At 43.4% G+C, this 19,962-nt stretch overlaps 7 protein-coding genes and 1 non-coding gene across 8 annotated transcripts; 5 read left to right on the top strand and 3 right to left on the bottom strand.

Annotated features, from left to right (window-relative positions):
• The first annotated feature begins 14 nt into the window (after positions 1–14).
• Positions 15–1,672, top strand: LOC128301715 (tubulin beta chain-like). Its single transcript, XM_053038314.1, has 2 exons — positions 15–135; positions 200–1,672. Exon 2 carries the CDS (start codon positions 207–209, stop codon positions 1,545–1,547), a length of 1,341 nt encoding a protein of 446 aa, XP_052894274.1. The 5' UTR covers positions 15–135; positions 200–206; the 3' UTR covers positions 1,548–1,672.
• Positions 1,673–1,704: 32 nt separating this feature from the next.
• LOC128301716 (UDP-galactose transporter senju) lies at positions 1,705–3,791 on the bottom strand. Its single transcript, XM_053038315.1, has 4 exons — positions 3,495–3,791; positions 3,300–3,417; positions 3,019–3,205; positions 1,705–2,950 (listed from the first exon to the last, which is right to left on the bottom strand). Exons 1-4 carry the CDS (start codon positions 3,586–3,588, stop codon positions 2,102–2,104), a joined length of 1,248 nt encoding a protein of 415 aa, XP_052894275.1. The 5' UTR covers positions 3,589–3,791; the 3' UTR covers positions 1,705–2,101.
• A 430-nt stretch (positions 3,792–4,221) lies between these two features.
• On the top strand, positions 4,222–7,023 carry LOC128302106 (phospholipase A-2-activating protein). The gene is made up of 3 exons (XM_053038834.1): positions 4,222–4,517; positions 4,587–6,149; positions 6,214–7,023. The coding sequence occupies exons 1-3, from the start codon at positions 4,381–4,383 to the stop codon at positions 6,944–6,946; spliced, it is 2,433 nt and encodes an 810-aa protein (XP_052894794.1). The 5' UTR covers positions 4,222–4,380; the 3' UTR covers positions 6,947–7,023.
• Positions 7,024–7,078: 55 nt separating this feature from the next.
• On the bottom strand, positions 7,079–8,525 carry LOC128303641 (nucleoporin Nup35). The gene has a single exon (XM_053040679.1). The coding sequence runs from the start codon at positions 8,357–8,359 to the stop codon at positions 7,202–7,204; it is 1,158 nt and encodes a 385-aa protein (XP_052896639.1). The 5' UTR covers positions 8,360–8,525; the 3' UTR covers positions 7,079–7,201.
• Positions 8,526–8,788: 263 nt separating this feature from the next.
• Trnad-guc (transfer RNA aspartic acid (anticodon GUC)) lies at positions 8,789–8,860 on the top strand. The gene has a single exon. It is a non-coding gene; the product is annotated as a tRNA-Asp (tRNA).
• A 124-nt stretch (positions 8,861–8,984) lies between these two features.
• LOC128302141 (26S proteasome non-ATPase regulatory subunit 14) lies at positions 8,985–10,466 on the bottom strand. Its single transcript, XM_053038886.1, has 3 exons — positions 10,100–10,466; positions 9,426–10,021; positions 8,985–9,364 (listed from the first exon to the last, which is right to left on the bottom strand). The coding sequence occupies exons 1-3, from the start codon at positions 10,275–10,277 to the stop codon at positions 9,203–9,205; spliced, it is 936 nt and encodes a 311-aa protein (XP_052894846.1). The 5' UTR covers positions 10,278–10,466; the 3' UTR covers positions 8,985–9,202.
• A 205-nt stretch (positions 10,467–10,671) lies between these two features.
• Positions 10,672–11,915, top strand: LOC128305806 (zinc finger protein 501-like). Its single transcript, XM_053043418.1, has 3 exons — positions 10,672–10,724; positions 10,794–11,421; positions 11,488–11,915. Exons 1-3 carry the CDS (start codon positions 10,672–10,674, stop codon positions 11,788–11,790), a joined length of 984 nt encoding a protein of 327 aa, XP_052899378.1. The 3' UTR covers positions 11,791–11,915.
• Positions 11,916–12,680: 765 nt separating this feature from the next.
• Positions 12,681–13,753, top strand: LOC128300753 (protein seele). The gene has a single exon (XM_053036935.1). It carries the CDS (start codon positions 12,874–12,876, stop codon positions 13,498–13,500), a length of 627 nt encoding a protein of 208 aa, XP_052892895.1. The 5' UTR covers positions 12,681–12,873; the 3' UTR covers positions 13,501–13,753.
• The last annotated feature ends 6,209 nt before the right edge of the window (positions 13,754–19,962 follow it).

Raw genomic sequence — 19,962 nt, 5'->3', positions numbered from 1 at the left:
ATTTCGTAAAGAACCTTCAGAGACGTTGGTCATCATATTAATAGCAGCTGCATTTAGTATATTCAAGGTGCATCCGTAGATAGGTTCCGATTAGAATTCTTTGCTCGAATATATCCTTTGGAATATTAATCCATTGTAAGTATCATTAGTGCTATTTGAAGTCCCGTTTAAGTCGTCCATCATCGTTTTGTTTCAAAAGATTCAACATGCGTGAAATCGTCCATCTACAAGCTGGGCAATGTGGCAACCAAATCGGTGCTAAGTTCTGGGAAATAATTTCCGATGAACATGGCATCGATGCTACCGGAGCATTCCAAGGGGAATGCGGTGATCTTCAACTGGAGCGAATCAACGTTTACTACAACGAAGCATCCGGTGGTAAATATGTACCACGAGCTATATTGGTAGATCTCGAACCAGGAACTATGGATTCTGTGCGTTCCGGGCCCTTTGGCCAGCTGTTCCGTCCGGACAATTTTTCGTTCGGTCAATCCGGCGCGGGAAATAATTGGGCCAAAGGCCATTACACGGAAGGTGCCGAATTGGTAGATTCGGTTCTAGACATTGTACGCAAGGAAGCCGAAGCTTGCGATTGTCTACAGGGGTTCCAGCTCACACATTCGCTTGGCGGTGGAACTGGATCTGGAATGGGAACGCTGCTTATCTCGAAAATTCGCGAAGAGTTTCCGGATCGCATTATGAACACCTTCTCGATTGTTCCGTCTCCGAAAGTGTCCGATACGGTGGTCGAGCCATACAATGCTACGCTAAGCGTACACCAGCTGATTGAAAATACGGACGAAACGTACTGCATCGACAACGAAGCACTCTACGACATATGTTTCCGTACGTTGAAGTTGACAACGCCAACGTATAGCGATCTAAACCATCTAGTGTCAGCGTCCATGTCTGGCGTCACGACGTGTCTTCGCTTTCCCGGTCAGCTGAACGCGGATCTCCGTAAGCTGGCAGTGAACATGGTTCCGTTTCCGCGTTTACATTTCTTCATGACTGGCTTTGCGCCGCTTACTTCCCGTGGAGCCCAGCAGTATCGTGCCTTAACGGTGCCTGAACTTACCCAGCAGATGTTCGACGCTAAAAATATGATGGCTGCATGCGATCCTCGTCACGGTCGCTATCTAACGGTAGCAGCCATCTTTCGTGGTCGCATGTCGATGAAGGAAGTCGACGAACAGATGATGAATACGCAGACCAAGAACAGCAGCTATTTTGTGGAGTGGATCCCAAATAACGTGAAGACAGCGGTTTGTGATATTCCTCCACGTGGGCTTAAGATGTCCTCTACGTTTATCGGGAATTCTACCGCAATTCAGGAGATTTTTAAGCGTATTGCCGAACAATTTACAGCAATGTTCAGGCGCAAGGCATTTCTGCATTGGTACACGGGCGAAGGAATGGACGAGATGGAATTCACAGAGGCTGAAAGTAATATGAATGACCTTGTGTCGGAATACCAACAATACCAAGAAGCTACGGCGGATGAGGAAGGCGAAATGGATGAGGAGGAGGAAGGAGGCGAAGATTGAAACAAGATCAATTGAATCATTAAATTACTTGTCAAATTTTTCGTTAATATGGAGGTCAATAAAATTATGAACTCTTTGTTTGATTCATGCTAAATTGACGTGTTTTCGTCTGGATTTGAGCGACTGTTATAACATATGTAGCATCGCAGTATCTCTATAATACATAGTAGAATATAGTTTGCTCACAATCCATATTGGGGTCGATCGCAGCAATTTTGATAACTGCAAACCATTCTTCAGCGCTTTCGCAATTAGGATTAGTTAGCAACTGCTACGAATACAATTGGTCTTGATGTATATTAGTGTTTATTTGCCAATAATGCAAGAGGGCTTTATTGTCAACCCATTATATTGAAGTAATATTTTTCGTCCTGCATGCTTTGCATCGTGTTGTGTAATGATTTGTAAAGTAAGTCCTAATTTGTATGGTCTAACGAAGGAAATAAATATATTCTGCATCTTGTAGATTGCACTGCTAGTGTTCGCCATGATACAATCCTATGGTGTATGTTACTCAAAGTCACTTTATATAATACACTACACTATCCCCTGCATCATACCTCTTGCAACTGAGGAGCAATGTCCTCGTCCTCGGAATCGCTTACGTTTGCTCGTGAACGGTTTTTACCACTGCCGATTGTAAGCAACGTCTTACGATCCTCATTATTTCTGTGTGTTGCATTCAAAACCGCCTTCGATGCAGCTGGCGTATTTGCCAAATTAACTACCGGATTCAGTGAATACAGATAGATAGCATACGAAACAACGACGATTGCCAGAATCGTGTTCAGATAGACTGGTATCGCAAACAGCAGGTAGCACAGAACTGCCGTAAACATTAGCTCCAGAGCACTGGCAAACGTTTTCAGTATGGAGTTCATGTACTTCAGAAAGAAACTGGTAATGATACCAATTGCAGCATTATTCATCATAATTATGATCACCTCGAAGCGAGCAATTTCGCGCAAATTCTCGCTCGTGAATGCGCCGACCAGTTCACCTTGCAGCAATAGAATCATCATGTTGCACACAATAGAGTCCAGGTACATAAAAACGTTCTGTACGTAGATGTTGATATCGGAACCTTTCTTCTTCAGCAGATATTCGTTGTAAACGCCAGCCAGACACGAGCAAACCGTTTGAACCAAAATAAGCAAGGCACTGTAGCTTAAATCGAATCCGGAAATGTTTTTGCCCCGAAATGTACCATCCACCTCGGATTCGTTCTGTGGTTCAGCAGCGTTTGCTCGTACGGTTGTATCGCCGTGTATAACATTGCCTCCCGTAAGGGATTGAGACGTGGTAGAGAACATAGAAAAGTTCCACTGTTTTAGCATGCAACCGACGGTAAGAAGGAGTAAAGAAAACCATTGCTTTCGGCTTAGGTACTTTTTGAAGATTATCTAAAAGAGAAAAAGCAAAGGCAAATTAGCGAGAGTTGGTGACACCAAGTTTGCTACATTGGTATTACTTGGAATAATATGCCCGTTATAACTACGCGCAGCTGAAGTAGCAAATAGTAGGTCGTTGGGTCGAATGTGGAAAGATTCACAAACGCTAAATTGTTGTACAGGCAATAAAGAAAAGCGGGCACAAAATAGAGTAGCAACACATTGCTTCCCTCAACCACTCGCGCGATAAGCGATTGAAAGCTATTTCTATACAAAAACAAGAAAAGGGGAAAGAACGCAACGGAACAGAGATATCAGTTTGTGGCCATTGCATCATGTCCTGATATGGTGGCGTGCTTACTCTCTACAATAAAGTCCTGTCGATATCACAAGTTTCAGTGTTTCTGTAAGCAACACAACTAGCACGGTATTATAGCTGTAGGAGTTATCGGAACGCTGTGAAGCAGTCACCAGAATGCCTGTAAACGTAACATAAGGGAAGGTTAGAAACTTTACGTACGGTAATAAAGCACTGTTTGCCTAAACATGATCTCACCCTGGCTGACAAACAGTGACATGTAGGTGAAGAAAATAAATACACTCTTCCTGCTGGGGAACAGCTCGCCCCAATTCACGCGGACATTCGTCATGTTGTCTGAGTTGTAGATGTGTTTCTTCAGATTTTCGTTGCTTCAGACCCTTTACCGGTAACACCGTCCAATTTCGATGATTGTAAAGGATGCGTACGATATATGCAGCGGAAATTGGTTGTACATTGTTAGCAATTCATGATAAAAACTCCGGTTTTTGATCGTCTAGCTTACTAGCTAGCAAAGTGTGATTGAAAAGCACACAGCCAACACTTCCGCAGAACAAACGACCACATAACAATAACAAAACTCCCCGCTTGTCATCGACGGTGGCGATGTGTTGTGTTTGGTTGTCATAGAAATTGAGCGAAAAATTGGGACGTTTTGTTTGAGGAAATATCTTCAGAATTTATTGTTTTTAAAACATATCATTCAGATCATCGTAATGAATTTTATACATTATGCTTGCTCCAATATCATTCGATTTGATACAAGTGCAAAACATGACTTTATTTTACAAGAAAATGGAAAATATCACTTCATAATGTCCCAAAATTTGAAAGCCTTCTTTGACACTTGACGTGCTTGGGTCTCGTTCACGTTGCTTGTTCTCTTTCCCACGCACAGCAGTAACTCGTTTCATTTCTTTCTCTCTGCTGTACCAGAATATCGCAAGCTGCCGGCAACAGCAGTGAGTCGGTAATTTTCTTACCACCGTCTAGAAGACGAAAAGGTTTGCGTGTCCACCAACAAAAAGGTAAACAGTGCTGTACAATCGATCCGACTTTGAAGATTTTCCACAATTCTTCTAACCGGTGGGCACGAACGGAAAGAATAAGAATAAAGATCACAATGGTTAAAATAGAAGACTTCAAGCTGTCGTGTGAATTGGTTGGCCACAAGCTAGATGTTCGCGCCGTAGCAGAAGGTACGGGCTTTGTTGTGTCTGGTTCGCGTGATAAAACGGCTAAGGTTTGGGAATCGGTCGGGTAAGTGTTCCTTCGGGTATGTATGTACGTCAGGAATTATGCTAACTCCCCTGCCCTAACTGCTTACAGCAATCGTTACGAGGACAAGGAAACGCTCAAGAGCCACACCAACTATGTCGGTGCGGTGCTGGTGGTGGAATCGAACGGATGGATCTGTACGGGCAGTAACGATGCGACGATCTGCATTTTTCAATTTCCCGGCAGTGGTTCAACCGAACCGATCGGTGTACTGAAGGGTCATACGTCCACCGTTTGTGCACTGGCAGCGGGGCATAATGCCATATCGCTTATCTCGGGTAGTTGGGATAAAACGGCCAAAATCTGGACCAATGCACCCGGTTCTAACGCGAACATTACGCTGGTCGGGCACGAGGCAGCGGTGTGGGCTGTGACCTGTCTACCCAACGGCCGGTATGTGTCGGGTTCGGCGGACAAAAACATCTTCGTGTGGAACGAACGAGGCGAGAAGCTGGTGGTGCTGAAGGGTCATAAGGATTGTGTGCGTGGCCTGTGCCCGTTACCCATGGGTGGATTTTTAAGCTGTTCAAATGATGCCACCATACGACACTGGAATGACACGTACGAGTGTGTGAAAGAGTTCCATGGACACAGCAACTATATTTACAGCATCGGTCGATCGGATGCTTGGGGCGAGGAGGTGTTCATTACCGGAGGAGAGGACAGTACCATACGCATGTGGCATCTGCGGGAAGGTGCTCTCGGTGATGCGCTTCAAATGCCGGCCCAATCAGTGTGGGCCGTCACGGGACTACGGAATGGAGATATTGTTGCCGGTACGAGTGACGCGATCGTGCGTGTGTTTACGCAAAACCAAGAACGCACCGCATCGGAGGAATCGTTGGCTGCGTATCGGGTAGCGGTCGAGGTTCGCCAGTCCGAATCGGCCAAACAGTTGGGTGGAATGAATGTGAACGATCTGCCCGGCCCCGAATCGCTACTCTCGGAAGGGCGCGATGGACAGACGCGTATCGTACGACACCCGAACGGAAAGATACTCTGCTATCAGTGGACCGGCGGAAAGTGGGATTGTGTCGGTGATGTAATGGGTGCTAGCGATGGAGATACGGGAAAGCAGCTGTACGAAGGACGCGAGTACGATTTCGTGTTTTCGGTCAATCTGTCGGACGATGCGCCCAACCTGAAGCTACCGTACAATCGCGGCGAGGATCCATGGTTTGTGGCGCAACGGTTTATTCATAAGCACAATCTGCCCCAAGCGTACCTCGACCAGGTGGCTAATTTTATCGTGAAAAACTCGGACAGTGCACCGGTGGCAAGTGCGATAGCGAATAGTTACTACGATCCGTTCACGGGAGGATCGCGCTACGTACCCGGTTCGTCCGGTGGTCAATTTCAACCATCCTCGGCCAACACAGATCCGTTTACGGGTGCGTCGAGCTACACGACACAAACGCCGAATGTGGCTGTGGCACCAAATAGGGGAAGTGGTGGAGCAACCAATGCAGGTAGTGGCAATTTGGATCCGTTTACCGGCGGATCAAGCTACACAACCGGATCGACTGAGGTGAAGAAAAGCAACACGCACTTCCCAAACCGGCATTACATTTTACTAGAGAATGCTGATCTGTCCAAAGTGCTCGTTAAGTTGAAGTAAGTTTAGAAGACCTCTAGTGGAATCAAACAATAAAGGTACAAACTCCTATTATCTCCACAGAGAACTGAACGGTGCCATCGAGGATCAAAGTCTCCGGATGTCGGACGAAACGCTGAACGATATTGTGCGGTATGCGGGCGAAGTAATGACGTGCGGGGAACAGAATTCTGCCTGTCTCACAGCACTGAAGTTCTTGTACACGACCTGGCCGACAGAGAAACTTTTCCCGATCATGGATATTACACGACTGATCGTGCGTGAACCGCGTGCCTGTCAGGAACTGTTTGAGGACGCCTCCTTCATGGACACGTTCCTGCAGCACACGAATCACCTGCCAGCGAATCAACTGATGTCCGCACGGTGCTTCACAAACATGTTAGCCCACCAGCCTGGCCGTAATGTGGTGGTGGGAAACATTCGTGCGATCGTCGATCAGTTCGGTTCGGTGCGTGGTGGATGTAGTGCGAATTTGCAAATTGCATTGGCTAGCTTCTATCTGAACCTTACAATGACACAGCTGGATAAGGTTTCATCGGTGGACTTTTGCAAGGTGCTTGCCGGTACGACCGGTGAGCTGTTGTGTTTGGTAACGGATAACGAGGCGACGTACCGTGGCTATCAGGCGCTGGGCAATTTGTTGAGTCTTCCCGGCCCGGGCATGGGTGCGATTGCAGAAACGCTCAAAGCAAACAGTGCCCTGACGGACAAGATACTCTTCAACATTAGCAGCGAGGTGCCGAATTTTGTTAAGTTAAACGAATGTGCAAGCTACCTATACGAGCTGTTGGTGTGAGATGATCACCCTGAGGATCAATTAGACTCGATTTAGGGCAATGACGTAAATAAAAGGTCGCTTTCGCTATCACTACAAGGAATCGAAAAAGAACAGTCTATCGTAAAAACACCTATTTAATTATTTCCATCCTGATAATGTTTTTTTTTTACGATCATTTTACAATTTTATTAAGGAAAATTACAAATTACACGTGTGAACATTGCTTTTTTTAATGGTCAAATGTACCGTGTTACCCATTGGTCCTACCGGTTATTACCATCCGAAGAAAAGATCCATTGCTTTGTTAACGATCCCGGTGCCACGCTTCTGTACCGGTGGTGTTGAAATGACAGCCTGTGGGTCCTGCATCGCCGTGTACGACATATTCATTAGCGATCTGACACGCCAAAGAGGTTTATCCGGTGACGAAACCGCTTGTTGGGTCGTATCGTTGTTCTCGTTGCCGTCATTCTCCTTCCCGACGATGGCCGGATCGTTACAGTACTGTACACCGATCATCAAACCCTGGCTAATGACGCGTCCGTTGTAGTTGAGCGCCCGGTCACACTCTAACCGCGAGCTGTAGCGCAAATGCACCCAGTTCCCGTTCTGCGGTGAGGGTGCCTGCTTGTCCACGATCGTACCGATGCCAATAAAGTGGGATAGGATTTTGGACGCAGCATTTTGTGGAAAGCCAAACACCGTCACCCAATTGCACGATTTGGCCGCCTGCTGTACCTGAGTTTGTGCACCAAAGGGTGAAGGTGTTGGCGAAGAGGTAATGCTCGAGTTTCGATTGTAGTCTGTTGCTATCGGTATGGGCGACATTACACGCGACAGGTTAAAACCGCTCTGGTTCAGTAACGATTCGTTGAAGGGTTGGTTTTGTGGGGCCGTTTGATCTGCCGGATTGCCACCGGTGGTTCGTTCATTGCTTGTACGGATCGGTGTTTGCATCAATTGTTTTTCCTTCCGCCATGAATCAAACAACCCTTGCGTCGGTGGCCCGGTGATGCTTGAATTGGCATCGAACGACTCATTGCGGAAGTGGTTCGTCAAGTTGGCAGCCTGCGCCGGTTGGGGATTGTGCAGATATCGCTGAGAGTGTGGAACGTGATGGCTTTGGGGTGTTTGCGGATGCATGAAGGAGGAAGACAGCTGTTGATGATGCTGCTGCTGCTGCTGATGAGGGTGCTGCTGTTGTTGCTGCTGCTGGTTTAGCATTGTCGGGGACCGCAGCCCGTCCGACGGTGAACTCATCAATCCGTGCAAGTAGGCAAGCGAGGATCGACCCCTAGTCGGCGATAGCGTGGTCGGACGCGGCGTGGTAGGTGGATCACCCATCAGAAAGGATGGTAAATAACCAGTTCCAGCACCGGTCACACCGGAAAGCGAACTACCGCTTGGGCTACCCAGCGTCATCGGTTCCATGATGTCACTCTTGGGGCGAAGGGGACCGAGAAAGTTGGAAGAACTGGAACGTAATCAATCGGGCGGATACTAACAAGAAGCAACACAACGCGCAACACAGCACCAATTGTTTATTCTCGAGTTGACGCGTTTGATTATCGTTAAATTTAATTTCAGCCGCACACGAGAGGTGGTTGACATGGTGTAACTACAATGACAGCTGTGTTGCCATCGCTGGGTGATGCAGCGTTGCCAGGAAAATTGCACAATAGTTAGTTGGGATTTTTATTCAAATGCAATGAAAAGAAATAACTTTGATTATGAAATTTGTTTTACATTGCGCACACAATTTTGCACACGAAAACATAAACAGTTGTATTTATGATATGTTTCTGGCACATCTAGATGGGAGGGTATTTATATATCGCTTTTAGCGACCGCTTCCGTAAGTCCTCGATAGTATAGTGGTCAGTATCCCCGCCTGTCACGCGGGAGACCGGGGTTCGATTCCCCGTCGGGGAGGTAATTTTTTTTCCTCATTTCTCTGGTTTAAAAAATCTGTATTTTTCTGAACCGTTACAAGTCATCATGCAATAATTTGTACTCCTTCTCACAAAATACACAAGGTATTCAAGAATGGGCAGATTGATTTTCCCGAAACAATGATGTGTTCCTTTTAATTACACAAATATGTCAGTGGGTTGGAAGGGCTGTGCGGAGACCGCCTTTCCTCACAAAAAAACAAGATCAAAACGCATCATACAATAAGGGACAATCACGAAACCGTGTCAGATTTGCACGATTCCACGTACTTAAGCTGAAGAAGAAGCTATTGAGCTTCGATTTCCACCGGCATGTTGAACATTATTTAAACACAATCGTATCCAACATCGCGCCAAGACACTGTACGATGTTGTTCGACATGAGCGTATCGACCTTCTCTTCCAGATGCCGCTTCGGGTCCTGCTTGCCAACGTTCTTGATAGCCAGCTGCTCGGGAGTCATTTTCTCTTCATCTTCCAAAGCCTGTGATAACCGGAACGGGAATTAGATTGATCTTTTTCAAAAGTTTATAGCTTTCGCTCACCTTATTGTAATTCTTCGCTAGTTCCAACATTTCGCTAATGGTGCTTTCGTTGATACTGCAGTGTTCCTGATAGTTGGCCAGCGTTAAACCATCCATCCATGATTTCTTGTGCAAATTCAAGAGCATCTTTTGCTCCAGCTCATTCTTTCGATAATTGATACTGATCGAGTAGTAGTTACGATTCAACCCATGGATCAGTGCCTGCACCGATGGTTTCTGTAAATGGCCCAAATTGGATGTCGTTTGTCGCGGCTCCTGGCACAATACCAGCGTGTTGTGATTGATCAACCGGAACGCGTCGATCACGACCTTTCCCTTGACCGATTGAATAGGATCGACGACAACGGCCACGGCACGTTCGGAAAGGGCTTCGAACGATTGTTGCGTGTTGATATCTACGCCCGACAACCAGCAACCAAACCCGGGATGAGAATGGTACCATCCCACAACCATTTCCGGGCGACCGGTTTGCTTCAACATGTCCAACATTTTCGCTTGGAACACTGGATCGACGGCTTCAACCGACACGCCGGTACCAGTTTGTGGCATAGCAAACACGTCGATTACCTGCACGGTATAGTCATCGACAAATTCACCTACGGAGAAAGAAAACCAATCATTCATCTCGTTGATATTGTTACCATCGTTTGTGTCTGTGTGCCGGGGCTACATACCTAGCATGAGACCCATCACTTCCATGGGAACTCCAGCACGGCCATGTTTCAGCATCTTCAAGAGAGCTAACGATGAGATATACACCTGCTCGGCCGTGTCCACGACCGGTGCATCCGACGGAGGTGGTGCTTGGCTCATTCCGGGCATGCCGCCACCAAGTCGCAACAAACGATCCATTGTAGTTAGTGCTGAGAGCTGCACAAGTTTCTAGATTTCAAGCGATTTCTATGCCCAAACACGGAGCACACGTTTGAAGGAATGTTTTCGACACGTTTCGATTGAGCTCGCTTGTTTAAATAAGGCGGATTTCTGCTAAATTGCCTACATACAAAAGGAACCAACAATGACTTTCCGTTTTACCGTGTGGTGCTCGAACAACTTTGGCCCATCTAACATTCTCGGCCTGACGCATCAATCCGAGCTCTTTGGTGGGCTGTCAGACATGTCACTTGCTCGAAAAAGCTGGCTTGCTGGTTGGAATGTCATCCTCTTTCTGAGAATGTAAACAATAGCAAAACGGATTCAGTTTTCGCACGTTTGGTCAGTTTCTTTTAGTATTATATCATTTTGCATGGTGCAGAAATGTCTCTGCATTTCTAACTGCAATCTTCTAACTGGATTCAGGTAATTAAACAAGTGACAGTGGTGAAAAAGTTGTTGTCTATTCATAACATACTTTACATCACTTTGCAGTGCTTTCGAAATGAACCTAAATGCATGCAAAATATGCGAAGAAAGCTACGAAACGATGGGATCAATCATCTGCCCTCAAACGGATACCAAAATGTTGGAAAAAATTTACAAAAGCACGAACGTGCGGGTGCAACCGCGCAAGGGAATCATCACACCCGTGTGTGAATATTGTCGAAGTCGGATCGATGAGTACGATGAAGATTTTAAGCCGTACATGATGGAATATTATCTCGATGGTGATCATGTATCGGGAGATGCAGCCATAGATCCGTTAGCTGGCCCGCCGGAAAATAAAACGCATAGCGTTAATGATACACTAGACTACAAACATTTTAGTAAAGCATCTGCGAATGATGAAGCCCTTGCGTTTGGTAAAAACTGGGGAAAGATGGCCGTTTTGATAAAACCAACCGCATGCATTATCTGCGGGAAGGTAGTAAAATCGATGCCGGATCATATGAGAATTCACAAATCCGACAAGAAGTACAAATGCACCTTGTGTGATAAATCATTCGCGCAAAGCAACAATCTGGCTTACCACATTCGAAAACATACAGGTGAAAAACCGTATCAGTGTAAAATATGTGACAAAAAGTTCATCACCAACGCGCAACTTCTGTCTCATGCGGTAAGTTTTCGTTTGCCTTTATTTTGTATCAATAATTACATGACGTATTGTACTGCTTTCTTATAGAAATTTCACAATGAGCAGAAGATGTTTCAGTGTGAAATTTGTAGTAAGCAATTTAACCATGTAGGAAATTTCAACAAACATCGGCGAGTGCATTCCGGTGAGAAACCGTACCATTGCAAGTTTTGCGACATGCCGTTCAATAATATTTCCAACAAAAAGTTGCACGAAAAACGGCATCAGGGTGAGCGGAAGTTTGTGTGTCAGGTTTGTTCGAAAGGTTTCCATGATGCACATCACCTCGAGCGTCATCAAACAGTCCATCGAAAACGTGGAAAAAGCGAACATAGAAAGGATATTGCATGAAAAGCATCTGCATGGGGGTCGTATTAAAACTTCACATAATGTTGTGGGTTTGAAAAAACAAACGAACCGAAATTTAACTGTCGCTGACGATCGGTACGGTTTGGCTACGTTGCACCTTTAATAAATAATAAACATCGCAATGATCACATGCGCGATCAAGAAAGATCGGTATGTCGACAACATTGCAAGTTAGTAATAAGAAGTTTACATTTAAAACATAAGTTAAGGTATAAAAGCGTAAGATAGACTTGAAAAAAGACAGTGTTAATCACGACAGCAAGGTTTTCCTTTAATTCGACCTTCCAGTTGCTCCGGAGTTTGCTCCGTGTCCAACATTAACCAAAAGACAAAGTAGAGTATGTTTAGTATTTTAAGTATTATCTACATTTTAGATTAGGAGAAATGTGCAAGGAAATCTCGGTTAAATGAAAAATATGTTAAATACCCTAAGATGAGTTTTTTAAAAATAGAATTTAGATAACATTCAGCGGGTTATACTCACTCTCGGGAGCAAATGCAATGTTAACGCGGTATATTAATTTTGATTAAAAATTAATGCACCTTCCAATGAATTAACCGATTAAAACCGCAATGAGGAGTTGGGGAGGCGCAATTTTGAACGCGCAATGAAATCAGTACGCGTGCACACAATAGCGTGGATGACAAACGGTACATTGAGGTTTCCTCTCTTGTTATATTGAAAATTGTGCTGTAGATTTATATAAAACTAAACTTGATGCGAATGTAGACGGTTCTGTTTTTAAATCAATAATTTGCATTTGTTGTAAAATCCCTTCATGGCCAAATTTGTGCTATTGTGTACGCCGTAAGGTTGTCAAAAAATCAACCAATCAGAGGCGAGAAACGTGTTTATTTTCATGACGGTTTGATAGCGGAAGCAACAAAACCGGTTGATATAAGTCGAACCGTTCTTTTGCTCGGAACTGAACTGCATACCATTCCTCGACAAATCGGTCAGTCTTTGCTAGAGACTGTTGCAACTTGTTTTCTACAAGGTTCCTTATTGAATTTGCGTTTATTTGTGTGCTAAAGTGAAACGTACGTAGATCTTCACCAAGAGCCATGCATTCCGATATGCATCCTTATCTGATCATGGTCCTAGGGCTAGCGATCGTACTGACACCGACGCTGACCAGCGGCCAGGTGGGTGATATTGCGCGGCCCATCGAAAGCAAGGAGCTAAAGTGCCTCGTGTGCAAGGCATCCATGGCGGAAATGGAGCTGGCCGCTTCGAAGGTGGATCCGAATAAGAAGGTCGAGGTTGGCGATTACCGGCTCGATACGACCGGTGAATCGAAAAAGAAGAAAAAGATCCTGTACGCCAAGTCGGAAATGTACCTGACAGAGATGATGGAGACGGTGTGCGACCGGATGGATGATTACGCGAAGGCCCGCTACAAGAAGAATGGCCGACCGGTGGTGATGAAGATGATGACCGAGGGTGGCATGAATCCGGATATGGCAAACGTAAACTTCGTGCAGGAGGGCGATCTGAACAAAACGCTCAAGCATCTGTGTCTGGAGATTGTGGAGAACTACGACGAGGATATTATCCGGATGTTCCAGGAGGAGGTGGTGAAGGATACGGACATTCGGTTATGCTCGCAGGTAGCCAAATACTGCAAAGAACAACCGGTGGACGATGAGTACCAGTACGAGGAAAGTGAAGAGAATCGTGATGAGTTGTAGATTTATTTAAAAAAAATGCATCTAATCATGCACGGTTGCAGAGATACGTCCAAGAAAACATGAGAAGGGCCCGTGTTCACAAGCGGTTCCGTTTGCAAAGCAAAAAGGAAACCACCGACAAGAAATGTCAAGGCTCTGTTACCTTCGGCCTTGTTTGTTAATCAGTGTGTCGATCATTTCGATTGGGAGCATAGAACTATAATGTAGCATTTAGCAGAGCTGGATGAAAATAAAACCAATTTTGTACGTTTATGATAAATCCTTTTGCAGTACAGTGCATATTTATACTAGAACGTTCTCAATCAGGCTTGGTTCGTTGATATCGAAAATGATAACTGTGGTCCGATAAGAAGCATTCGATTTCTGTGCTACCGGTGCGCTACTGAGGCACTAGCAGTATGGAATCGAATTTTATAATGTTATTACTTTTGATAAGCAATGGATTCAGGGTAACGTTACTGCTGAGAATGGATCTGTTTTTATATACATAATTTCGAAATTTACTACATTATTTTTTGTATTACGTGAACGTTTGGGAACGTGGTAATTCTACGAAGCACTTACGATTAATGTACTTAACTTTTTTCTCAAATGCACAAATGAGTACAACCGCTTGTAAAGAAGGTCGAAGTTAATCTCCTACAATGCTATAACTGCTACTTAATATTTCTCTACGAGCTAATTTTAATAATATCCAGAAGAAAAAAATCTTTTTAAACACAGTCGTGGATTGCTTACAAACGTTTTGTTTGGCATCATTAGCGAATGGAAAAGAAGATGTTTCTACTCGAGAATCTAGAACAATTTCAGAGAGATTCGACATCATTCATCAGCAATAAACTTTGCCTGAATCGATTTGAAAGTAAGTCACAGAGCGCAGAATTAAGTTTGAATTTCTGCAATTGATGGGCATTGTTACTTTGAATTGCCATGATGTTACTGACATTTAGAGCAATTAGCATGCAATTTGTGATCATCTGCAACGGTACGGCATACAGCTTGAAAGTCCAAAGCCAAAGCCATCGGCCATTGATGGTGAAATATGTCCTCGAGCAGTAGGGCGCTTTTGCCTCTCGGCACTTCGGTTGTGATCTATACATTCTATAATCTCGCTAGGTAATGGTTTTAAATTTTCGGACAGGTTAAAGAGCTTATTAACACGGAGGAGATGGTACGAATTAAAATTGCATTCAACCGCAATGAGGAGCAAGTCGTGCAAAAGGCCTACAGGGCCTGACCTGCATCATAAAAGTACCGAAATATCCACGTATGCAATATGCGGCAATTTTATTTCTTGCTTTGCGGGTCTTAGCACGCCAATGGTACACGTACTACTGCTTTTAATACAGCATCAAGCAGCACACAATGAAGCATTATGTGTGATACGTACTTCCCGCTTATCATTGTTGGAGGTGTAGCGTCAGGTGTATTGTGTTGAGTTCAATGATATTGTGTGCGTTTCATACGCGCTATCAACACACAGTAGCATAATTTGAGCAATTTTGGATAGAAATGATTTCCTATATTTATATTTTCGATTCTACTTAATATAAAGGCCTGAATCTTTTAGAGCCCAAAGAAGGAAGGGAAATTGTTATATGATCGTTTCTTTATGAGTGACTTTCAAGTTTTATTTCTCTTCATCAAGAATGAACAGGAGAGTAGACTAAGAGGCGAATGTAACTGCCCAGCTCAAAGTCTCTATAAAAACAACAAACAACAACATAGGAGAATAGAATGATAGGTAATTATACTACAAAATTATCAAATATTGATGAAAATTACATAATATTCGAGTGCGCATCGAAGATCCAGCCAATTTCATGCCTTTTTGGAATTTTGAAAAAAGATGATCAAATCGTTAGCTGTCCTCATGCAATATGATCAGATCATCCTTTCTAATATATAATTAGTGTATAAATTGATGCTCATCGATTCTGTCAAGGGTTTCCATATTAAATGTGCTTGTTACGGTAGCAAAAACATTCAACCGATTTTCTACCTTATTCGACCATTTGGCAACGATCGTTAGGCCTATAGTGCGCCATTAGACATCGGACCAAACCGGCATACAAAATTGCTATCGACGAAATCGACAACATCGCGGTACATTAGCTAAACTTCCCGACGAACTTCAACCGTGGGACGAGTCTTGTGTTGTTTGTCGAACGCAAAACATCTGTGCAAACTCAAAGCCTGCAAAGTTCCCTGGTGGTGGTAGCAATTGCAGTTGCGTATTCTAAAACGTGGTAAATTTGGATTGCCAGTGGAACGTAAATTGCCGGTGACATTGAGTGTGAATCGTACCGATTAAGCTTAGTTTAGGCTGTAAACTTTAATTTGTAGGATATTTTAATGTCGGGAACGTTGTTGCGGAACATGTAGCAAAGTGTGCATTCTCTGATCGATAGCATCACCTGCGGAAAGGTGGTGCGCCAAAGATAACACAATAATTGAATGTGAATCGATTAGTGATAAGATAAGAAGGAAGAAGGTTTAGTGACGTTGACATTGTGAGCTTGAGGTGCAGTTGGATGTAGACAATTGGGAAGACTTTGGCAAAGTGATGTTAGAAACCAATTTTTTGGTGAAGTGTTTTTTTTTTTAAATTTTCTCTCTCGATTGAGTAAACTACCTCAGGTAAGTAAGCATGGTAAAAAACCCCATCGACGCTAAGAAAACAAAAAAATCATCAACAAAGTTAGATCATGTAACGAACATTATGGCACATTAGTTTCGGCTCCTGCACACATCATCCTCACATGTTTGGTGGAGAAGAAAACGAAACAACAGTCTACAACCGAACTCCAAACCTCCCTACCTCCCAACGACCACGGGTGATTGGGTTTGATTTAATTAATTTTCCCGTGACCTATAAACGTGTCGTTACAACAAGTAGGTAGTCGTAATCGTTTAGCTACGGAGCCGTTCGAAACAATCACCAACACTCAATGCGTGATCAGTTACAAACCGTTGTGATTGATGTTTTGTTTCGGCAAATCTTTAGCTTTTTGCTTTCATTCGGTGCAGATTTTTGTTTTTTCGCTACATTCCACACTGACCGTCGTCGTACATTTGACGCCACCTCGGGGAAGCAGTAATTGAATTTTGTGTGAAACCTGTGGAAACAATCATTTAACAATATGATATGAATGTGCTTGAAAACATGATTGGTAGTGTAACGGATGTAATATTGAGCAGCGGCCCTTTGGTGTATTTGGTAGCGGTACCGATCTTCATACGACAGGACAGGTCCAACATTCCATCCCAAATGAAACGCAGAATGATGTTTACTCATTTACTTATCAGACGTTACAACCGCTTCGCGGTCTTGACTTGCTGTAGGAACCCTGTAAACCCCTCACGATCGAGTGTTGTCTTCAGCCATAAGTCATAATCCTTGTGAGTAATCTATAAATGGTGGTCTGGTGTCATTCTCATGACATAAACAGACCACCGAAGCTTGGAGAGACTTATTCATTGTACGACAGTGAGTTCGACATACAGCTTGTAGAGGTCCTCATTGTAGAGCCTTCTGTATTGTTCTGCTACACACATACAGGACCAAAAATCCTTCTGAGCATCTTCCTCTCGATCACAGCTAAGAGGGTTTCGTCATTTTTGGACAAAGTCTATGTCTCAGAGGCGTATTCAAGTACTGGAAGTACTACTGGTTTTGAATAGAGAAGTTTTCAAGGTGTTTCAGAAGGTGTTAAGGTTTAACATAGGATGTATGGGCTCAAATTACTAGTGTTAAAATAGCTCAGCATTTGGTGGCGATACCTGATTACTGAAACTCAAAAAAACTGAGCCTCAAGAAAACTCAATTACCTGGGAAACTGTGAGAATACCTTGGAGAGAAGAAGAAGGTAGTAGAACGTATGATTTATAAAACTGCCAACAATAGCAAAACTAGATTTTTTGAGTAGTCCTGTTAATAGTAAATCCCTTGTCGGACGTCTGACTGAATATCGGCTATAGGCACCAATCAAGATGTAGAAAAATTATTTAGACTGGTGCAGATTTATAAAGGTTTTTGTATTTCAAAATGAATACATTTGTTTTCTAATATTAAACTCAATCATAGAATAAAATGTACTATAAATAATTAAGATCAATCGCTAACATCAATATGCTTCAATATGCAAAATATTAACTTTGATTAGTCATCAGATAGCTAAACATTGTAATGGGCGAAGAGTAAAACATTGTTTCGTTTTTGGACGTAATGGTTATAAGGAGAATGAATAATTAATCGAATCCTGCGAAGCCATTACCGTCTGTCTGGATGAAGTCACCACGATGGCTCATTCCGTAATCGGTGTCCAAAAAAAAAGTCTTCAAACTCGTCGAAGAGTCGTTGTATCGTAGATTTATTTCATCTCACAATACAATTGTTCCCGGATGTTCCGTGCCGTATTCGCATGTGGGAAATTTACAAATACCTGTACAGAAACCCTGCTGTGTACTCGTATGGCGCAAGAAGCGAATGGGACATTTAATCACGTACCAGCAGCAGCATGATGGTCGTGGTTCGTGGTCAAAATTCTCACTTTCCGTGCACGTCGGATGGAAATGAGGTTGGTATAATTTAAAAGCAGTTAACCTATGTACCGCAACAGAGCTAACCATTGAGAGACTAACGCGTCGTACAGACTAGCTTTTTGGATGGTGGACAACACAATCCCTCCGTACCGAAAGGAAAACAACACTTTCCCCGTTCTTCTGGCGGGACGTTTTGCAACTGGAAGGTTGCACAAATGACTGGATGGATTTAAGTCGTTTGAAGTGTAGCAAAACTCCACAAAAATAGAGATGTTATTTATTGCAATGCAACTCCCAAAACTGACATCAGGGAAGGTTTTTTTCTGGGTAGTTTGTAAATTTACATCCGCGTACGCGTGACCATCTCAATATATCACCGTAAAATATGTGGCCGTCTTTTGGGGTGCGTGATGCAGTTGACGAATGGAGGTAAAAAAGGAAAGTGGTTCACATCGTTTGGCCAGTAAGCACAGATGAATGCGTCCCGACAGTGTAGTGTCGCAATAACTTTTGCATTTGTGCAATTTCTGGAGGCATTGTACCACTCAGCGTTGCGCAAAACGGACCGCGGTTTAATTTAGTTATTACACATATTTTAAAAGTGTTGCCATGCATTTCCCCGGTGGAAATCACGCGGTGGTCTGCTTTTGCTAATTCAAATTTGCAAATTGCAAACGTTACGTTGCCATTTTGACTATCCCCCGCTTGAAGGTGACAACAAATTAAGTTTCAGTCGTGCTTGTTTCGAACAATCATCATTCAAATACGGCAAAACAAGCTCAATGCATGCAACTTCTGCTACAATGGCACACGTTTAACGATCCGTTCCGTTTCTACGTTTAGCATTGTATCGATGACACGACGACCGCGTGCTATATTCACCAAATATCCGGTTGACTTGCTATATAAAATGAAAAGAAAAACTACCGGTTGTTTTGTTTTTACTCTTCTCCCTACTAATTTAACCTTGAAACGCTCGACTAAGGAACGCATTCGTTTCGTGAGTACTTTCATCAATCGTAACAATGTCTGTGTGGTTCATACTTTGGCATTGTTTGCAGCGGCAAAATAGGGCCTTTGCATGTGCAGTAACAATTCTGCTGTTTTTTTTTATTGACGATCGCGATCAGCATGCAACGATAATGCTTAGATACAAAGCATCTTAGATTAATTGACCCATTGCCTTGGGCCATTACACCAAAACAGATTGAGTTAATTATTACATTGATTTGAATCATTTATTTAATTGGCATGTCTGAAGGACGTTGTGATGCAGAAGAATCTTTCACGAGTTGTGCAGTAACTTTAAAATGTACAATTTAAAATGCATTTGTCTGCTTAAATGTTCTTACCTAACGCTTAGTTTAGTCTATTTTCTTCTCGCTTTGTACTAATAATTGTCACGCTTTCTAATTTGAATTCCAAAAGTTTGCTACTAACACAATTTGTCTTTGATTCTAATCGCAATGAATTATCGCAAAGACAACGGACGATTAATCGTACATGACGGTGTATAAAATGGATTACTGTATCGCAACACGTGGACGACCGGTTTAATGATTCGTCTAGCGAAGGCCAGTTTCTTTCGTCTACCATATTGTTTTTTCTTCCCTCTGTTCAAGAACATTGGTTGTTCACTTTCGTTCGTAAAGCTATGCGTCACGTGCGAGGTCAGCAACAAAAGCAGACAAAATCAAAAACCCCTGTCGCCAAAAAGGAAATTGGTGGGTCTTCTTTGTAATTCCAGTTTACTTGAGGGCATTCTCAGTTGTCTTGTCCCTGCCCTTAAGTTGATTTTGGACTAATTTTTGGGGTTTCCTGGGTAAATGGAATATGTGTACTTTGGGACAATATTTTTGGACGATTTATACGAGTTACTTGAGTTATTACTTGCTTTTATGTTATATTACTTTACTG

Source organism: Anopheles moucheti, chromosome 3, assembly GCF_943734755.1.
Source record: "Anopheles moucheti chromosome 3, idAnoMoucSN_F20_07, whole genome shotgun sequence".
In the NCBI taxonomy this organism is placed as follows: Eukaryota; Metazoa; Arthropoda; class Insecta; order Diptera; family Culicidae; genus Anopheles; species Anopheles moucheti.
Note: the sequence above shows the minus strand (reverse complement) of the source record. Positions and strands in the feature narration are given on the sequence as shown.

What these genes read in the sequence shown, in the direction of transcription:
- LOC128301715 (XM_053038314.1), top strand. Translation starts at nt 207, where the DNA reads ATGCGTGAAATCGTCCATCTACAAGCTGGGCAATGTGGCAACCAAATC.
- LOC128301716 (XM_053038315.1), bottom strand. Translation starts at nt 3,588, where the DNA reads ATGACGAATGTCCGCGTGAATTGGGGCGAGCTGTTCCCCAGCAGGAAG. An exon ending in ACAGGACTTTATTGTAGAGA is followed by an intron (nt 3,206 to 3,299) that starts GTAAGCACGCCA and finishes GTTTTTGTATAG; the next exon opens with AAATAGCTTTCAATCGCTTA. An exon ending in TAACGGGCATATTATTCCAA is followed by an intron (nt 2,951 to 3,018) that starts GTAATACCAATG and finishes TTTCTCTTTTAG; the next exon opens with ATAATCTTCAAAAAGTACCT.
- LOC128302106 (XM_053038834.1), top strand. Translation starts at nt 4,381, where the DNA reads ATGGTTAAAATAGAAGACTTCAAGCTGTCGTGTGAATTGGTTGGCCAC. An exon ending in AAGGTTTGGGAATCGGTCGG is followed by an intron (nt 4,518 to 4,586) that starts GTAAGTGTTCCT and finishes AACTGCTTACAG; the next exon opens with CAATCGTTACGAGGACAAGG. An exon ending in AAAGTGCTCGTTAAGTTGAA is followed by an intron (nt 6,150 to 6,213) that starts GTAAGTTTAGAA and finishes TTATCTCCACAG; the next exon opens with AGAACTGAACGGTGCCATCG.
- LOC128303641 (XM_053040679.1), bottom strand. Translation starts at nt 8,359, where the DNA reads ATGGAACCGATGACGCTGGGTAGCCCAAGCGGTAGTTCGCTTTCCGGT.
- LOC128302141 (XM_053038886.1), bottom strand. Translation starts at nt 10,277, where the DNA reads ATGGATCGTTTGTTGCGACTTGGTGGCGGCATGCCCGGAATGAGCCAA. An exon ending in AGTGATGGGTCTCATGCTAG is followed by an intron (nt 10,022 to 10,099) that starts GTATGTAGCCCC and finishes CTTTCTCCGTAG; the next exon opens with GTGAATTTGTCGATGACTAT. An exon ending in TAGCGAAGAATTACAATAAG is followed by an intron (nt 9,365 to 9,425) that starts GTGAGCGAAAGC and finishes CGGTTATCACAG; the next exon opens with GCTTTGGAAGATGAAGAGAA.
- LOC128305806 (XM_053043418.1), top strand. Translation starts at nt 10,672, where the DNA reads ATGGTGCAGAAATGTCTCTGCATTTCTAACTGCAATCTTCTAACTGGA. An exon ending in AATCTTCTAACTGGATTCAG is followed by an intron (nt 10,725 to 10,793) that starts GTAATTAAACAA and finishes ATCACTTTGCAG; the next exon opens with TGCTTTCGAAATGAACCTAA. An exon ending in CGCAACTTCTGTCTCATGCG is followed by an intron (nt 11,422 to 11,487) that starts GTAAGTTTTCGT and finishes GCTTTCTTATAG; the next exon opens with AAATTTCACAATGAGCAGAA.
- LOC128300753 (XM_053036935.1), top strand. Translation starts at nt 12,874, where the DNA reads ATGCATTCCGATATGCATCCTTATCTGATCATGGTCCTAGGGCTAGCG.